Source organism: Thermobia domestica, chromosome 1, assembly GCF_964235325.1.
Source record: "Thermobia domestica chromosome 1, izTheDome1.hap1.1, whole genome shotgun sequence".
In the NCBI taxonomy this organism is placed as follows: domain Eukaryota; kingdom Metazoa; phylum Arthropoda; class Insecta; order Zygentoma; family Lepismatidae; genus Thermobia; species Thermobia domestica.
This window is the reverse complement of record NC_137454.1, coordinates 129,139,635-129,155,445: the sequence shown is the minus strand read 5'-3', so window position 1 is coordinate 129,155,445 and position 15,811 is coordinate 129,139,635. Positions and strand designations below refer to the sequence as shown.

General features: G+C 33.0%; 1 protein-coding gene across 6 annotated transcripts in view; it reads right to left on the bottom strand.

Moving 5' to 3' along the window:
- LOC145689187 (structural maintenance of chromosomes protein 3-like) overlaps window positions 1–15,811 on the bottom strand; it is a 137,671-nt gene that overhangs the window by 65,837 nt on the left and 56,023 nt on the right. For all 6 annotated transcript variants that reach the window (XM_081763327.1, XM_081763332.1, XM_081763322.1 and 3 more), the window contains 4 exons: window positions 15,471–15,578; window positions 8,517–8,622; window positions 6,910–7,013; window positions 2,255–2,354 (listed from right to left, as the gene is read on the bottom strand). In XM_081763327.1, the coding sequence (XP_081619453.1) occupies window positions 2,255–2,354; window positions 6,910–7,013; window positions 8,517–8,622; window positions 15,471–15,578 (418 nt within the window). The remainder of the gene's footprint in view (window positions 1–2,254; window positions 2,355–6,909; window positions 7,014–8,516; window positions 8,623–15,470; window positions 15,579–15,811) is intronic.

Here is a 15,811-nt window from a genome sequence, read left to right as displayed (position 1 = left end):
GCAAAATAATGTTTTGTTATTTTTTTTTCTTAACTCTTTCGCTCTTCCATATGAGGCGGATATCTGTGCTTATGACTGGAGACAAAGCAGCATGGATTCCCACGATTCGTTCTTGGAGATCAATGGCCATGACACCAACCTGATAAAGGGGTGGCGAAGGAAAATGTGAATAAGAAAAAATGTGTACAGGAATTTAGGAAATGGTTGTACGTATTTGTATTTATTTACCCTATCTGTTTTGGTATTAGCTATATCGGCTCCTTTCATCAGTGGGGAGCTTAGTAATCCTGGAAAATTCTCAAGGTTAAAGCTAACCATCTCAATTGTCAACTATTGGCACCTGACATCTTGTCGAAAGGTAGCGGAGGTTCCGAGATATGAATTCCCTTAAGATTTTCTCAAAACATTTTTTGCTCCGAGGGAACATCTGTAGCTCATTAACAAGCGATAGTTAACTACAAAATTAGGATGTGCATATGTGCCAAAAAGAATAAAGGGAATACGTCTAGAACGAACCACCATGAATAAATTTATTAATAAATGATTCGCTATTTTTCGAAAGGTATTTACGGAAAATATTTGTCAATGTTTAATCAGTTCACATGAAAGTTTCTCGCTCTACAAACAGCAAAAGAGCAATTTCTGACTTCGGTGTGTGTGTGTGTGTGTGTGTGTTCAGTGGAAAGGGATGTGTTGGAGTTCATGAGTTCATAATGGATTCAAAACGTAGAAAGTTGAATGAATTGTGCATATTAAACTTACTCTTGTATTTTTTCTAGTGATGTGTATTGTTATGATTACTTTATATACATTATTTAAAAGTAGCTGTCATGCCTTTGCTTATTAAAATTTTACAATCAAGTAATATTAGAAATCCCATTCTAAAAATACACGTCACACCTATTTTCTGTAAGTTGGCCACTTTTCAATGGAACCGATGGTGGCCAACATAGACATGTTTCACTGTATGTTTATGAAAAAAATAATCCATTTGTGATCAATATTGTATTCTCAGATTACTTTCATAGGATGACAGAAAATAAATTAGATATTTGAAAATCAGATGTGCAGCTGAGTAGTTAGTAGCATTATCACCTTGTAACTGGATTGTTCGTAGATTAAAACTCAAAGACGTTCAATCATACTAAGATGACGCTGGTTTTCGTAAACCACATTATGCATATTTTCGGATGATAGCATATACAAAAAGCCATATATTTGCCTTATCCTTACGCCCAAGGAGAAAATTTGTTAATACAAATGAATAAAAAATGACTAAATATTAAATACTCAAAATAGAGTGAATATATTATGAAAGTCGATTACAGACTTCTAAGAAGTAAATTACAATTAGTTTTTCTTTCCATTATGTTTATCGACGTATCTGGTGGTAAATCAACCTGCACAAAAGTATCTCTTTGTTTTAATATCTGTGACGATTTCATTTTACATTTAAATCAAGAGTTTTACATGAGGAAACTTCGGTTTCATGATTTCTCGCTGCACGTAGTAGTTCTGTTTCTAACTGAACTATTACGATCAAGTCTTTAATACACCACACATTGTAAAGGGTTTGGATCAGTACGAGACATGCGCCTATGTTGGATTCTTCCTGTATGCCACCTTCGTTTATTATATATTGAATATTATATATATTGAATCTTCATTCTGTAGAAAGTTATACTACTATAACTCACATAAAGACACTGGAGAAACTAGTCGAGTGTGATTAGCGAAGAGGACGTGATTTGCGTGGCGAGAATGTGTAAACGATCGTTACTTTGTGCACGACTCTCGTATGAAGAATATGCACAAGTTATTTTCCCACTAGATTCTGTACTTTCTTGTGTGATTTTTTTTTTTTAACAGTTTTTGTTGAATACAAATCACTAATAGACGAAACACTCCCCGATGATGTATTATTATCGAATCCAAATATGAGACGTATCAATCTACGATTTATAAGTAAACAAATAATTTTCTTTACTTATAGATTAACTTCACTAAAATAACTATTGGAAAAAATCATAGAAAAAGTAACAGAAATCATCCAGGAATGTATTTAAAATGTGGACCTCAAGTAAGTCTTTAGATTTTTCAATATTGATTAAAGAATGTTTCTTTCATACAAATCCAAATATATATTGAGCATAGTTTCCTTTACACTAACAACTGACACTTCACTATATGGGGAAAATACAATACAATACAATACAATATACCTAAAATTTTTCGCTAATGGATATAATAGTACCTTTCCCACTAGTTTTAGTAGCTGCCGATGTGCTTTGGCAACGCTCTCCTTCAAGGCTATCAAATCTTCGTTTAAATTACTTTCTTGTTTCCATAATTCTCTGTTTAAAAAAAAAATAAAAAATAAAAAAAATAAAAAAAAAAATAAAAAAAGTCACAAAATGCATAGTCTTATAAATTACAAGATCACATAGGACGTTGACTTATAACTTGTAACAACACGCCTACTTTATTGATTGGATAGTGAGTACTTAAGGGCAGGACAGGAAGTGCATTTAAGGATGCAAATGAGGTTAGAAGAATCGCAACTATGTTACCAATTCTGGAAACAACAGTGTGAAGGTGTGGGATCTTCGGTAAACTATTTTCGGGAGGAGTGGGAAAATCCTTTTGTTCCAGGTGAGGTGGCGAATATGGGATAACAAGATTCATTTCTTTCTGGAGGAAATAGAGGTTGGAATAACTACAGTTAAAAGTATTCGAATGATTATTCAATTAATTTTTCTTCTGTTACTCGAGTATTCGTTATGAATGTTCAAATAATTATTCGCTATTTGAACGAATGTTCGAATAATTATTCGTTATTTGAACGAATATTCAAATAATTATTCGTTATTTGAACGAATGTTCGAATAATTATTCGTTATCAGAATAACTGTTCGAATAATGAATACGAGCGTTCGAAGAATCCATTATTCGAATATTAGAATAACGAAACATTCGACTTTTAACAGCACTAGTTGGGATAATATTGAATAAGAAAGTTTGGAATAGAGGATTTCAGAGTGGTAGGGTTTTTGTTTCTATTGTACTTTCTTGCACGACTGAACTGATTACAGATAAGAATAGACGGAGGAGGAGGGTATTACCAATTGGTAAATATTGGGAGTACTCAAGAGTATTTAATCGTTTTTTACTTTCTACTTTCAAACTTGCAACTCTATCATGTGATTGTATTCTAAGGTGACTCCCACCTGGATATTTCACAGCCAAGTTACTTTTCTGCTCTTTGAACTTTCTTCCCTTTCTTTCTAAATCTTACCCTCCTTATATTATGAAATATAGTAACAAAGTTGCTTATAGTTGTTAAAAAAAAAAAAAAAAAAAAAAAAGGTTGTGTGGTATTATTTTCACATTTTCTGATAACTAATTCGTTTGATATTAATCATGATATTTTATGTTTTAATTCTCAGTGTGTGACCTTTTCGTTTCTATTTCGCATACATCGAAAAAAATTATATTTAGAATAAACTTCTAGTATAAAATTACCTTTCTTGCTCTTTCTTTTTAAAGTAAATCCTAATGTAAATTATATATCAATCAATCTTCCTAATATCGATTCGTTTAGCTGTTCTCCAGAAAAAGTAGCACTTTGGACTTGTCCTCTTTCACTTTGTGATTTCAGAATTTATAAAAACGAATAGTGATAAACCAATACAAATCCAATACGAATTATTATTAATATAATTCATAATATGCACGATTTAATTATAAGAATTATATACAGAGCAATACATTTTATGAATAACGGGTCAACTTTCAAATATCTGCTTTTTCATTAAATCCTTATTGATTTAACATGCTAAAGTAAAATGGATAGACAAAATACTATCCATTTACATAATGTTATGAATTTCTCAAATTATTTTTAAATCAATTTATATTTTTATTTTCCTTTTATAAAACTTTCTCAGCGTTCGAAGACACTTTGCTAATTCTGAAACGAAACTACTATAATAATTTACCTTGAGTTATAATTTACTCAATCTTCAAAACGAATTGAAATAAATATGAAAATATTATGAGATTCCAATATTGTTCATGAATCTATTTTTGTCTCTTGTTCAATTTCAGGGCATGTAAGTTTGTTGTAGACAACATTGTGTCCATGGGTTTGCTCGAAATTATTCGTTCTCTCCCACATTCTCATTTAAACAAATTCTTTTAAAATCGGTTATTGAACGTATGAAACACAATATAATAATTAAAATTAACCTGAATAATATTCTTTTTTTTTTTTTTTTTTTTTAACTTCCAGTGGGTACTCTTCGTCGAAGCATAGGCTTAAGACTTTTTGATATACAATTGTTTGTTTGTTTGTTTGTTTTTTAATATAGTATAATCATCAATTTTTAACGTTATTTTTTCGCCGTGTTGTCATCCAAAAATCATTCCGAAATATAGTGTTATTGACTTACCTAACTATGTCTGATAAGGATCGGTACTTACCTTAATGCAATTCTTATTGTTTAATTTAACCAACATTTTCTTTATAATCTTCTTTGCCACTGAGAAGCTGTTACCTTTATCTGCTTTACAGCAAAAACAACTAATTGTTATTAGGTAACCATACTTGGAATTCTTCCATTGTGATAATCACAAGAATTAAAGGCGTCCAAATTAATACAGCTAATTGGAAGAATCATAACTTTTAGACAACAATACGACAAGAAAATTAAAAATTGATGATCCAGGTTTATCAGTGATTTATGGAATGCCTAAGTTACACAAAAATGATACACCCATGTGATCCATCATTTCGAGAGGTTTCATCCAGCGTACAAATTGGCTCACTTAATAGATCAATATTAGATACAAAATTCAAGTACGTAGTTAATAGTAGTATAGAAGTTAAGAATGAAGTATGTTCTCTAGACTATGTGGAACAATTGAAACTAGCACCAAAAAACATTATCGACATATTTACATCATCCTCATCGTCACAGGTATTCTGACATTACTTGCATCTCACTTTGCCGCAACTGAGAAGCTTCCACCCTCCAGTCTTCAGCTTAACGTACGGTTTTTCTGTTTTGAAACCGTCTGTTAATTATAAGCTTCTCTGCCTCTCCCTCTTTCCTTCCACCATCTCTAGCATATGCCTCATGATAAGTTTTTCCTCAAACAACGTTCCAACTCGTTTTCTTTCATCTTTTCAACTACAACTAAAATTGTTCTTTAGTCCCTCACCAATATATATATTTAAATTTGAGGATCACTATTGGCAAAAGGATGGCCTTGCCATGAGAAGTCCCTTACCGCGGCATTGGTCAATATAATGTAAAATGATTTTGAAACAAAACATTTTAGATAACTTTAAATTAAAATACATAAAGCATTTTCATTTCTCAGATGACACAATTGTGGTGTACAAAAATGAGGAACAGTTCAATTATTTTCTAGGGAAATTAAAAAGTACTGATACATCGATAAAGTTTACGATCGCAAAGGAAAGCCACAACTCCATACATTTTTTTGGACGTTACACTTTCCAGGAAATTTAATAAATTTCAATCCAAAATATATAGCTAACCTTTTAGCAAGTAATATATTCGTAAGGAAAATTTAGGACACTCTTCGCAGACCAAGGCCAACATAAGGATTAGCATGTTTATTAAAGCCTTCAGATTGGTAACATTTCAGGAAAATTTAGATTAAGAAATGAATAGAATATCAAACGGTCGAACTAGAGTATTAACGGTTATACTCCCGTTATGATGGAAACAAAGACCTCGCTACATTTTTAAAACGTGGGAAAATTAGTCTGAATATACTTTGTACTCAACACATCCCGTTGTGGGTCTCATTTCCACTGTATCCATGGATATCGTACAAATTAAAAAAATAAATAAAAAATAATTTAAAAAAGCTAAATTCATAACTTTAAAATGAGGTTTAAGCCCCCAAGAAACAATGAAAGAACTTTAAGACATTGTAAAAATTATTTCGTTGACAAAAGCAGCCTAAGTGGCATATATCAGGTTTTAGCTCTTATGATGCTTCCTTTATTGAAACAACTAAAAGAAACACTGGCACTAGATCAAAGGAAAAATTAGAGAGTCCCGCGAGAATCAAGAAGCTGTCTCAGGATTATCAAAACATCTCCAAACTACCAAACATACAAATCAAAAGATGTAAGTGTTATACCGGACCACTAATACTAAAAGAATGTATTTTAAGCTTATTATATTAGGACAAAAAAAAGAATAAAATGCTTTTGAAAAAGTAAAAAATGAAACCTTGAGAAGGGCCGGAATACGATCATTACCAACGACATTAATAAAAACAAAATTTAAGGCTGTAAATACTTTATTATACACTTTAGGCTATGCAAAAAATACAGACTAAGGATTGAATTCGTACCTTAATTGGCAACAATAATTTGGCAACACTGCACATACAATGGTTTAACCTTACATCGTGTTTGAAGACTATGCAACGTAGAAGATTACAGGACTATATTCCAAAAAATATAGAATAAGGTTTCATTTAGGTGTTAGTGCAAGGACCTGCATAGAAGAAAGTCTTAAGCCTAAGCCCCGACAAAGAATACCAGCGGAAAGTCTTTCAGATATAAGGTAAAAAAACACACGAGAAAGGAACATTACTCAAGTTAGTTTTAATTTATTATCTTCCATAATCATTCATTTTCATTAAACATCCGTCTCCTTAACCTAAAGGGCATAATTGTGGGATATTAAACTAAAAATTTCATTTTATGAATTCATTATCTACATGTATATAAGCTCCCACACCTTACGTTACGAAGTTTAATATTATTCCAAGTAAACTATCCTTGTATACGTATCGTGATATTAAATAAAAGATTAATAAAGTGATCTTTTTTTTTTTCAAAAAAATAAAAAACACACTTACTGTCTTTCATTCTGTAACTGGTCTTTTCTCCTACGCAATTCGTACTGAGCTTTATTACGCTCATCAATACTGACTTTATGTTGCTCCATTTCACTCGTTAAATCCTGAAAGCAGACCAAATACAAATAAATTAAAATACATAACTAATCTGTATTAATAATGGTTTAGAGTGAAACTTCTCCGCTCCGTTTGATCAAGACAACTGAATCTTACAACTTTATGATCGTAAAATAAGATATATGTCATATAAGATGGAGAGAGCACAAGATTTTTTTTTGTAATACTTTTGGACTTTCATTTCCTATTGAATATTTCAATCGATAAAAACGTCGAAGTGATTTTCCATAACATTATTTTTATTTTATGTCAATCTAGCACTCCAACTTTATGCATGCAATTATATTAATTTTTATGTTAGCAATTATTCCATTATTTTCTGCGTTATGGTTTAGAAAAAGAGAAGAATTTCGAGACGTAATCCTATCTTTCCCATTAAGTCTTTAACTTTTTACAAGTTAATACACAGAAAATAGACTTGATTTAATAAATAAATAAATAAATAAATAAATAAATAAATAAATAAACTCTATATTTCATGTAACTTATGAAAACAGAGGGACTAACTTATTGACCGTGAAAGAATTTTTACAATCCAAAGCTCAGGGCATGAGGTGGCTCAGTGGCAGAGCGCTCATCTTTAGGACATGGAGTCGCTGGTTTAATCCTAGCAATCGTCAAGTGGGGTTTTGTGGTGAACAAACACCGTGTTCATGGGTTTTCTCCGAGTTCTCTCGTCTCCTCCCATTTCCATCATTCCACCATTATCATTCATCTCATTATCACTGTCTCCTTTAGCTTCGGTGCATAATCGCAGGACGTTAAACTTTAAGGGAAAAAAAAAACTTAGTATTATAATAACTTTCTTAATTAACATTTTGTTCTCCAATTTAATTTGTATTGATCTACGATACCTTAAAATTGTGTGTTAGAATCTTTCCGATTTAAATCTAAGATGAACAGTGAACTTTAATAGGAAGATTTTATATCACGAAAATCAGGAATTAAATAAAAACAAAGGAAATTAATTCTTTATTTGTTTTTGTTCTGAGTAAGAGTTTTTAAGTAGAGTAATTTCATTATATTTATAATTCAAAATCAAAGAATGAAAAACGGATTGAATGTTTTTACATGATTTTCTGACATACACATAATTAGCTATTCCATCTAAACAACTAATTTGAGCACGAAAATATTGAATTTCTAATTTATAGCTTTTCGATTGATTAATCTAGCTTTTCTATTATTGAATAGTATTACAAATGATATAAAATAAATCAGTGCTTCACAACCTCGGGGCGCAGATTACTGAAAGATTGTGTTATATAAGATAAAGAGATTATGCGAAATAATTATTCGGTGTATTCCCATCTTAAATCAGAACTGGGATCACATGGACAAAGGGGCGTATAGTATTAGACAAGAACAAGCAAGGAATTTGTGAGATTTGCAGGAGTACCAAATACAATAAAAAGGGAATGAAAATAGGAAACTATGAAAATAATTATGTATTAACAAAGCGAACATTTCCAAGTATTCTATAAGCTTACTTTAAGTCTGGTTTCTAACTGCGTTTTGGTCTCGTCATCTTTCTTTAAGTCTTCTGTCAGTTTATTTATTTTTTCCAACTCGTCATTCAGAGCAGCATTCAACGATCTGTTAAAGCAAAATTAGAATAAGCAACATTAGAGCTGAAATTAATAAAAGCAACTGGTGAATTTGAAGTCCGAATACAATAAATAAATAAATAAAATATACTTGCTTTACATTGATTTCGTAAAATACTGATTAAAGTAGAAATTAAATTAGATTTGAACATGCATTTAATTTCCTTTAGATTTTTCACAAGGATCTGCATACTATAGGTTTAGATTACCTGTAAATTTATTTATTTTCTCCTTTTCTCAACAAGTACTACTAAGTATTACAAACAAGATGCCGTGATGGTAGATTATTAGAAAATACTTATTATGAAATTATATACATGATTAAACAAAACTGAATTCTTAAATAAACAATATTAACCAGTTAGCACGATAAAGTAACAATATTTTTCATCACACTAGTTTATTAAGAACCTGTGAATTCTGCGCTGAGCACAAACCTTTACCTTTCTAACGTATACTCATTACACCATTAAAATTTTAGCAGTAGGAAATATATCTTGCAGAAAACTTATAACGTTACTGAATCGTTATATGTGATTTTTGGTTAATTGAATACTACGCAACTGTCCGTTCTTTGCTCCAGATATGACTTGGAATAGTTCAACAAACTGCTAAGATTAAATTAAGTTCCTTATAGGGAGTTTCTGTGATCTTTCGACGTTATTTTGAGTACTTACTTCATATACGAACCATGTAGAAGCCGTGGTGTCTCAGTGGTAGAGCGTTCACTTCTGGTGCATGGGGTTCCTGGTAAGACCCCAGCTCGCGCCATGTGAACTTTGTGGTGGACAAACACCTTGTGCGTGCGTTTCCTCGTGATTCTCCCGTTTCCTGCCACTTTCTTCATTCCACCATTTAATTCATTTCTCACCATCACCGTCTCCTTTAGCCTAGCCGGCATAACCGCGGGACGCAGAACACAAATATTTCATTTCATTTCATACACAAACCATGCATTGTCTCTTAATGTTAAACTCTTGGGGCACTCCCGAAAGTTCAGTCAGTTTGCCCGAGAAAAAGTATGGGTTTCTTATGCAAAAAACAATATTTTGTTGAAAATAAAAGAAGTATATTATCCAAAAACCAATAAAATATTGTGATATGTATATAATCCATGCAAACAAAAAAATAATGATGCCACTTTACATTTTTCTGATGAAAACTAACAGTGCTTTTTCTCTCCCACCCACGCTCAGCTAATCACAAAAGACACACACTAATACACGAATTTGTTGGTGAGTGCTACTTACTGGAACGCATTGTTCATACTGTGAAATCTGGCGGTATAGGAATCATAGTGTAGACCTGTTTCTCATGGTTTGAACTGGAACAGTTGAGGTTGGTGCATGGAACAATGGTAACCGACGCTTATCAAGCAATCCTTGATAATTCTGCGCTACTACCTCTTTGTAAACTGTTCGGTAGTGTGAAGTTTGTGTTTAACATGTCAATGCCAGCATCTATAAAGCGCGCGCCATCTCAGACCGGTTTTAGAAGGTCAAAGTGTAAGTGCTCGACTGGTCGACACAAAGCCCTGACCACAACCCTATTTAATACCATTAGGATTAGTTGGAGGACTGGTTGAGGACCCGACAAGAAAGATCCAAAACCACAACCACATGGTTTCCCATTTTGCAGGGGAAGACCGATTACCTGCCTAAGATTATCGCAAAATTGTCGAAAGGCATTCAGAAGGTTAGAGGTGGTCACCACAGCAAAGGAGGACATAAGGCATGCTAACTCTTTATCAGCGCAAGATGAACAAGTTCTTATGGGTCTCCGATCATTAATGGCAATGTATTGTAGTCTGAATGTTAATGTGTGGCTTAATATACTATGATACAGATTAACTAAATTATTAATAACTAGTGATGTGCTTTGTAGAAAAGAGCGAAAGCTTTTACTTTAAAATGTTTTTTAAACTAAGATTTTCATAGTCTCATCCTTTACAAAATTTTATGAAAGATCTCTTTTGAAATCAAAGAAAGGGATTAATTCACACCCTCACTATTGGCTGATTTCAACATCTGGCAGTAGAGATTGTGAGGAAGCTTCGTAAAACATATACATTATATTCTATCAAAATCAAATTATTTTTACGAAAGCTATCCTGGAACGTATTTTCTAAATAGTGGGGAGGAAGAAACTAAATTTAGTCCCTGATTCTCGACTGAAGATGGTTACAAGCTTTAGAAACATATAAGCCCGTACACAACCAAAACCGAATATGAATATATCTATATCTATCTATATATAATTTGGTCGGAAGGGGGAGTGCAAAAAGAAAAACAAGGAAATATTTACTCGTTATATCCTTTTGGGTCTACCCTCTTTCATATCACTACCGGTAAGATTATGTATTTAAAAAAAAAGTCTTTTTCGGTGACTTCTTTCTTCTCTTCGTTTTACTACTAACAAACAAATAAGTAAGATAAGTTATTTTCTTTCACATCCCCTCGAGATTAGAACTCGAGTTCTTCAGAACTCAATTGTATCACTCATTGATAGGGTAACGGGTATATGACACAAGGCTATGAAAAATAAAATCCTTGAATAAATTGAGAGGTTACAAATATTTATTTTAAAAAAGCTGATTTTTTTCTGAGTTTGGTCGTAAGTTTTATCTTTTTTTCGGCATACAGCATGCTCCTTCAGAAAGGTAATGAATCAATTTGCTCAGGCAAACAGTTAGAGGTGGTTCTGAGCAAACTGGCAAAGTAACTGCAGTGTTTCTAGTTCGATATTTGTGACACTATATTGAGTAATTTGAGCGGAGCGGACTGCTTATGTAAAACTAATCAGAAAAGTCTAACCTTGTTAAGCTGTCAGAAGAATTCCTGTCCTGGAAGACCCTCCATAATAATTATGCACGAAACAATTGAAAAGGTGCAAGAAATTATTTTCTCAGATCAACATATTTTTACTAAAAAGATAGCAAAGGATCTAGGTATCTCCCGTGAACGCGTTAGTGTCATTATTCATTTCATCTTGACATGCCATCTTCCGCCAAGTAGGTGCCCAAATGTATGCATGTAAACCAGAAGCAAGCAAAGTTCTTGCTTCCAGAGACATTTTGAGCAGGATACTACTAATTTTGTATGTTCCAGAGACAAAAGAACAATTAAAAGAATGAAATTACAGTGGTCCCCAAAGCCAAAGAAGTTTCGAGTGCAAAGTCCAGTTCCAAGGTCCTTACTCGTTATAGAAATTAGAAAAAGGACATTAACAAATGTAACTTACCTATTATTATTATTATTATTATTATTATTATTATTATTATTATTATTATTATTATTATTATTATTATTATTATTATAAATTGTAACTACTATTTGAAAATTCTTCTGATAGTTGAAATATAGGCAGTAACTCGTATGTTACATAATTTTCAAATTCACTTTCAGTGAACCACAGGTGATCCACACAGTGGTTCCGAATGGACGATACGAAACATTTATCAGTCACATCCAAAATATGTATAAAATGTATGTACTAGTAATTTGATTTTGTTTTGCTTGAAATAATGTTTCAATGATTCTGTTTATACCGGGTTAGAAATTATTTATTTTTTTGAATGACTATTTTATTTGAAACAGAAAATGATAAAATAGTCATATATGAAAATTTGATTATTTTAAATTTATAAAACAATTTCTGAGAAATAATTTTTGTATCTACATACACATAAAAATTAACGGTAAGATACCTATTGAAAAACAAAAGAAATATCTAATGTTAAATTTTCAAGTTGTTCAATAATATAAATACATATTCTTTCTTCTCTCTTTTTAAGTAACCTCATTTCAAGTGGAGAGCCGAAGGTAATGGTGGTTCAGTGGTAGAGAGCTTACCTTTGGTGCGTAGGGTCCCTGATTCGATCCCTGGCCAAGTAAGTTTGTGGTGGGCTACAAATCACCTTGCATTGTATTCTTTTGACCTGTGGCATGCATGGCTTCATGCTCTTGTCACCAGATTTGGGCCCTCCCATGGGCACGATGTAATTTGAATCGAGATACATCCTTCCAGACTACCCGTTTCCACTGTTCCATGGTCCAATCTCTGTGCCTTCGAGCCCATGCAAGGCGTTTAGTTCGACGCGGCCTGTGAACAGGGACAGTGAGGTTGGTCTGCGGCTCCTAAAGCCAAGATGATGGATGAAACATTGAACTATCCGTGCACTAATACTTCGGATGGAACCCTTATGCAGTTCGGATGTGATTTGCGACAGAGTCTGGCCTCTATTGGTTTGGTACGATACGGCTCAGCAACCACAGGCCACATTCATTTAGGGCACACCTTTGTACTGTTACTGTTTCCGGCTATTTTCCCTAAATTTACATAATCTCGACATCCTTGTAATTGTAGTATGCGAAAACCCCAGTTAATTCGCAATCACTGAAATGGAGTGCTCCATCCGTCAAGCGCTAACAATCTATCCTGTCTAACGCGCCTACATCATATGCTTTTCCCATTTCACGTGTAATAACTACTGCGCCTTGCACCCACATGTCTTGCCTATTTATACCCCCAATGTGAGTAATCGAGGCAACATACAGTATACGTGAGCGTAGGAATGCGAGAACTTCAACAGTGAAGTGTGTCTAATTCGATGGGACGTCAGTGTGATTAAAAATGTTAAACTAAAGTAAACATTATAAAGTAAATTCATTATTAAATATGTCTATCCGTATGTTGCTCAACACTCTGTGATTTAGAGTATTTCTCCTTCGATAGTTAGCAACTTCTTGACACGTAACTAACTGCCCTGCATGCATTTCATTGCTTCGATCGAATAAATGATGAAACAACTCAGACGAAAACAGCTGCAATCTGGTAGTATCTGGCAAACAGGATCTTAAGAAATCCTTGATTAAAATAATATAACACACATTACACTTCACTCAATGTATTGTCTTCCTAAGAGCACCTTTAGACAGGCGACAATATTATAACCAATCCACGGTTCCATGATTTTTACCCGATTGTACAATGCTTTTTTTACCAACATTTATTTGTTCATAACATTTCTCATTTTGTGTGAAAAATAAGCAAGCTAACACATTCGAAAATCATTTCGAATTTTTTTTTTCCTTTCCGCAACAATGTATTTTTTTATTCAAGAAACCAGCCAGATGTGCTCAAGACGTTTTGTCGCCAGCGAACTATTGATAAGACACAAAAGATGCATGGGAATAATAACATGTGAATCCCAAAGTGTAACTGAGCAGAAAGCCAAACAAAAGATAACAAATTCAGAATTGCCAATTTATTATTATTTTTCGAACTGTTTTTGGTGTATCGTTAATCTAAAACATTTATTAACTCCTCACATTTTCCACTGTAATCAACTGAAAATATGTATAAGAGATTTGGAACCGTAAGAAATACTTATTGTACATATTCTCAAGAAGCGAGTAATGACTGGCAATGTGGCTCGAACTAAGCATATCAGCCTAAGGGCAACTACCATACACCCGTATATAGATTTTCATATGTCTACTAGTAACATTTTAAGGAGGCTACTACAAACACCAGAATTTTCCAGTTTTACTGATAACTCCCAAATCTAATGCTGAGAAACTACATATTTCTCAGGGACAGTGCACTCGTTTACTTCGTCGATACAGAAGACTCATTGGGCCATTCTTCAGATATTAAATATACCGCAGTGGTGTTCAACGTTTACATTTTATACAACATAGTGAAAACGCGCTAAAACAGCAGTTAATGGTTTTCAATTGCAGAAGAAGCTGAATCATTTTCTGCGTTGTTCGCCGACTGTGAGATAGTTGTCAAACTGTTAAGGCAATTATCCAGAGTGTCTACTAAAATTCTAAAATGAAATTTCGTGACCTTTTCTTTCGCAAACCATAAAATTTAGTAATATTTTCAAGAGCAAATTTGAGTACGACTTGGATCGAATTTTCATACACGAGATAGAAGAGTGCTTTGCTTGCGATTTGGTAGTGTCTAAAGCCGACCGTAGACATTTTTGGTGGTGAATTTTGACGTTTTATAAAACAAAATTTTCCAGTCTATACTTACATTTGTAGGTGGAAAAAAAAATCGTGACCCAAAACCTAAATTTCGTAACTTCTTCTTGGCTTTCATGACCGTTTCCTGATTTCGTGACTTTTTCATTACTTTCGTGACCAATAGACACCCTATTATGGTAGTCCAGCCACTTATGTTTAAACCGTTTGGAGGGCTAGTAGAATCATCATGGCAAGAAGTGGAATGGAATTCATCATAGTCTTAGATCAAAATCGAATAATTTTGCGTAATTTATATCGGAAAGTTGGTGCAAACCTGCAACATGAAGTGGATTGACTAATTTTGTTGATGGATTGACCAGAAAACCATAGTTATTTCGGAAGACTGAAGAAAGGCAAATACCAAATATCATTAAAGATCGGATTTATTTTACAAGAGTTATCGTAGAACAGACAGGTGAACTGAATTGAAAGCAGACGCTAGCAGCTCTCGCTTCAGTAATAATAATAATATGTTATGCCCTGTAGAACCAAATCTCTTTTGTGTGTATGAGAAAGAGTTCGAGGTTTGATTCTCTGCAAGGATACAGCTTTTCGGTATTGTGAGACAGCTGGAGAAATACTTCAATTAAGACGTAATGAGCTCCGGTCCTAGAAGCCATAAATAATGAGTTGAGAACTCATACGCTGACCATATCACTAAATTCAACTAATTTGCCCTTTTAGTCATTGCTTTTCGTGGTCTAAAGCTCTAAGGAATTTTATAATAATCATAATATTCAGAATAAAATTGACTATATTCGATGTTCTCTAGAACCTAGCAATGAAAATTACATGTACGTACTTCAGTTCTTTACGGATCCATTTGTCTCTATCTTCCTTTGATGTAAATTGAACACTTCTTCCCTGTTTAGCAAATAACTCTTTTCGCTTCCGCTCTTTCAGCTCCAATCTGGAATTGAAAACAAAGTATTTGCTATTATTTCAAGTTCTATCAAAACAATATACAGCTGAAAAATAATTATATGATGATTTCGGATAACATAGTATCTACAGTGTACTGTTTCACCTTTGCTGATTGTAATTTAAAAAGCAGAACCCTACGAAGTCGTAGTTTTGATTCATTTTATAAGGCAGTACACAAAACAAAATCAGAGTTTAGCTTTTTTATTATTATTATTATTA